This window comes from Malus sylvestris, chromosome 9 (assembly GCF_916048215.2).
Source record: "Malus sylvestris chromosome 9, drMalSylv7.2, whole genome shotgun sequence".
Taxonomy (NCBI): domain Eukaryota; kingdom Viridiplantae; phylum Streptophyta; class Magnoliopsida; order Rosales; family Rosaceae; genus Malus; species Malus sylvestris.
In genome coordinates, this window is record NC_062268.1 from 12,127,700 (window position 1) to 12,130,327 (window position 2,628).

At 37.9% G+C, this 2,628-nt stretch overlaps 1 protein-coding gene across 1 annotated transcript; it reads right to left on the reverse strand.

Moving 5' to 3' along the window:
- LOC126582741 (uncharacterized) lies at positions 1-2,374 on the reverse strand. Its single transcript, XM_050246920.1, has 2 exons — positions 2,249-2,374; positions 1-1,443 (listed from the first exon to the last, which is right to left on the reverse strand). Exon 2 carries the CDS (start codon positions 1,436-1,438, stop codon positions 395-397), a length of 1,044 nt encoding a protein of 347 aa, XP_050102877.1. The 5' UTR covers positions 1,439-1,443; positions 2,249-2,374; the 3' UTR covers positions 1-394.
- Positions 2,375-2,628: the final 254 nt, after the last annotated feature.

A 2,628-nucleotide genomic window follows, 5' to 3' on the forward strand; every position in this document is an offset into this window, starting at 1 on the left:
TCCCAGCAAATATCTTATCTTATTGAACAGAAAACTACTTTTATAATTCTTTCTTACTTCCAAATGATGTAATAGGAAGATTAATTTACACTTACATTGGGCAGCCAAGTTTACAGTTGACCTAACAGATACTGTATATCTATCATGTACACTCTTCATCGTGCAACCTTCAAGCTTGTCTAGCATATCATCCAATTCAACGTAGTCTTTTCTTCACAACTAATCAATTGATTTCGGATTCGATCCAAAAGAACAATTGAAGATATGTCTTTTCAAATCCCTTCCGCAACAAGTACTGAACAAAAAGCTGGTGCTAAGCCATGCACTGAAATTACTTCAAAGCTGGGGCCAGATCCACCAAATCAGGCAAAGCAAGGGAGAATTTGGCAAGCAGTTACCTCATATGAGATTCAAACCATTTAAACATCCTGTCAGAGTGCAAGCTAGTCATTTCATGGTACGCAAATGCAAGATTTAACTCCTCTTGGATGTAATGGGCCAGATGCTTGTCTAGAGAAATAATTTTACTCTCTCTGACAGCTTCTTTCCAACATGTTCTACGGCCATCATTCTTCATATATCCATTCCCATCGATAAAACCCTTTTTCCGGAAGAGTTCAAACAACTTAGCAGAAACAGACTGATCAAGACCTGGGATTCTATCAGCTAAGAGATGTGGCGACAAGGGGAACTCCATGCATTTGAGCTCTGCAACATCAACACCTTTATTTCTCAAAACTTTCAAGTACTCATCAATCTTTTGCTGCCTAACTATATCTTTGGGCATGTGCATGAAAAGGGTTGGGGGATAGCTCTCTTCTATTTTGACTCGATCAAACACCCCTTCGGCAATCATGATTGCAATACTATTGAACTTCAACACAGTGGCAAGCACAGAAACAAAGTATCCCCCAGAAGAGGCCCCCATAGCAACAAGAGGAAGCTTTTCAAGCTTGTTTTTCTCAACCCACCATCTGATAATATCTTTAACTCTAATTAGCTCCTTCCCCATAGTCCAGCATGTCCCCACACTTGATATGGTAATGACAGCAAACTTTCGGGCAAGAGAATTAAGAGCAATTAGCCTTTCCTCTGGCAAACCAATGCAGTCAGGGCAGTGAGAAGATTTATCCCAAAAATGAGGAGCTCTACCTCCGCAACCATGCGCCAGAAAAAGAACTGCTTTAGGCGAATCTGGTATTTGCCATATTACTTCTGTTCCATTTGGAAACTCTAAGGTTGGAGAAAACCGCACCACTGACTCATAGCTATTCCACTTATCCTCTGGAAGTCCAAGTAATGAACTGGTCTTTGGGACGGTGTTGCCAACTGACAATATGAAAACTAGAAGAACTAATGTAAAACATACTGCGAGAAATGCAACCCATCGGTTTTGAGGCCCATTCCATGCCTTTGATTTGTTTCCGTGCTTCCACATTATTACTGAATACAAAATATTGGGGAAAAATCTTCAGAATAAGTTTTCAAAAGTTAGAAATAAGTTGACTAAAAGCAAAAACATCGGTTGAGAATATATAAGAAACAATTGTAATTCAATAAGCAATTCCACAACTTAAGAGTATAAAGACTGCAACAACCTAAGCCAAACTCAACAATTACTCCATCAAAGCATTTTAAATCAATGGAAAATATACAGCTGACAACAGAAATAAGGTCCATTACATAAAAATCACCAAGAACCGGCTTTCACTTTTCACGTATCAAATCGTCACCACACTTTCACATACTGTAAACAACTAAAAATGGAGCAACCTTATAGAATACTGTAAATAAAATTTCAAGGATCCTTTAAGCTGATTGTTTTCATTTATCTTTGAACTTCAAAGTTTTTCATAAGTACTTTTTGGGATCCTCCGAGTGTACAAGTGCTATCTTAAACGTACATAGGCTAAAACTCTAGTCTTGATAAACCCCTTTCTAACCCTAAGTTTGATTAAAGCCACAATTAGGTCCAACTAATCATGAATTAAGTAATCTTCAAATTTATGCACATTCCACATTTTCTATCGACTTAGAAGTATCACATGCTTTTCTAAAGCTACAATCTTTTGATCAAAAGTTACAATCTTTGATGAGGAAATGCAGAGGAAAACACCAAGCAAAGAGCATTTTGTTTGAGTCGAATCAAAGCATGCAAGCAACATACAAATTCTTGTTCCTAATATTTCGTTTTCCTCGAATTTTCTCGGAAACCAAACAAGTCGAAAAAGGAACAGCTAAAACGTACCGGGAAGAACTCCAGATCCAGTTCTGGGAGTAAGCCTTCTCTGAGAATTTGGTGTGCTTTTTTCAGTTGTAGGATAGCACCCGCCCTGAAGGCTGAGAGTGGTGGGTCACTTTCTATGGGCTTTGATTGAAAGGTTTTTGGGACGAATTATGGTCTCAGTCCATGACGGCCCATAACTATCTCAGTTGAACTTTTATCGGTTGATCATTGAAAGGTATTGGAATATCCAAGATTTGATTAAAAAATAGGGAAAATTAATGAAAACACCCAAAAAAAAGTTTCCTTTTAATCATCAGGACAAAACAATTTGATAATATTCAAATTAGGCATGGGCAAGAAGACAAGGGAGACAAACCATTTTAGAAAGATCACATGCATGT

What these genes read in the sequence shown, in the direction of transcription:
- LOC126582741 (XM_050246920.1), bottom strand. Translation starts at nt 1,438, where the DNA reads ATGTGGAAGCACGGAAACAAATCAAAGGCATGGAATGGGCCTCAAAAC.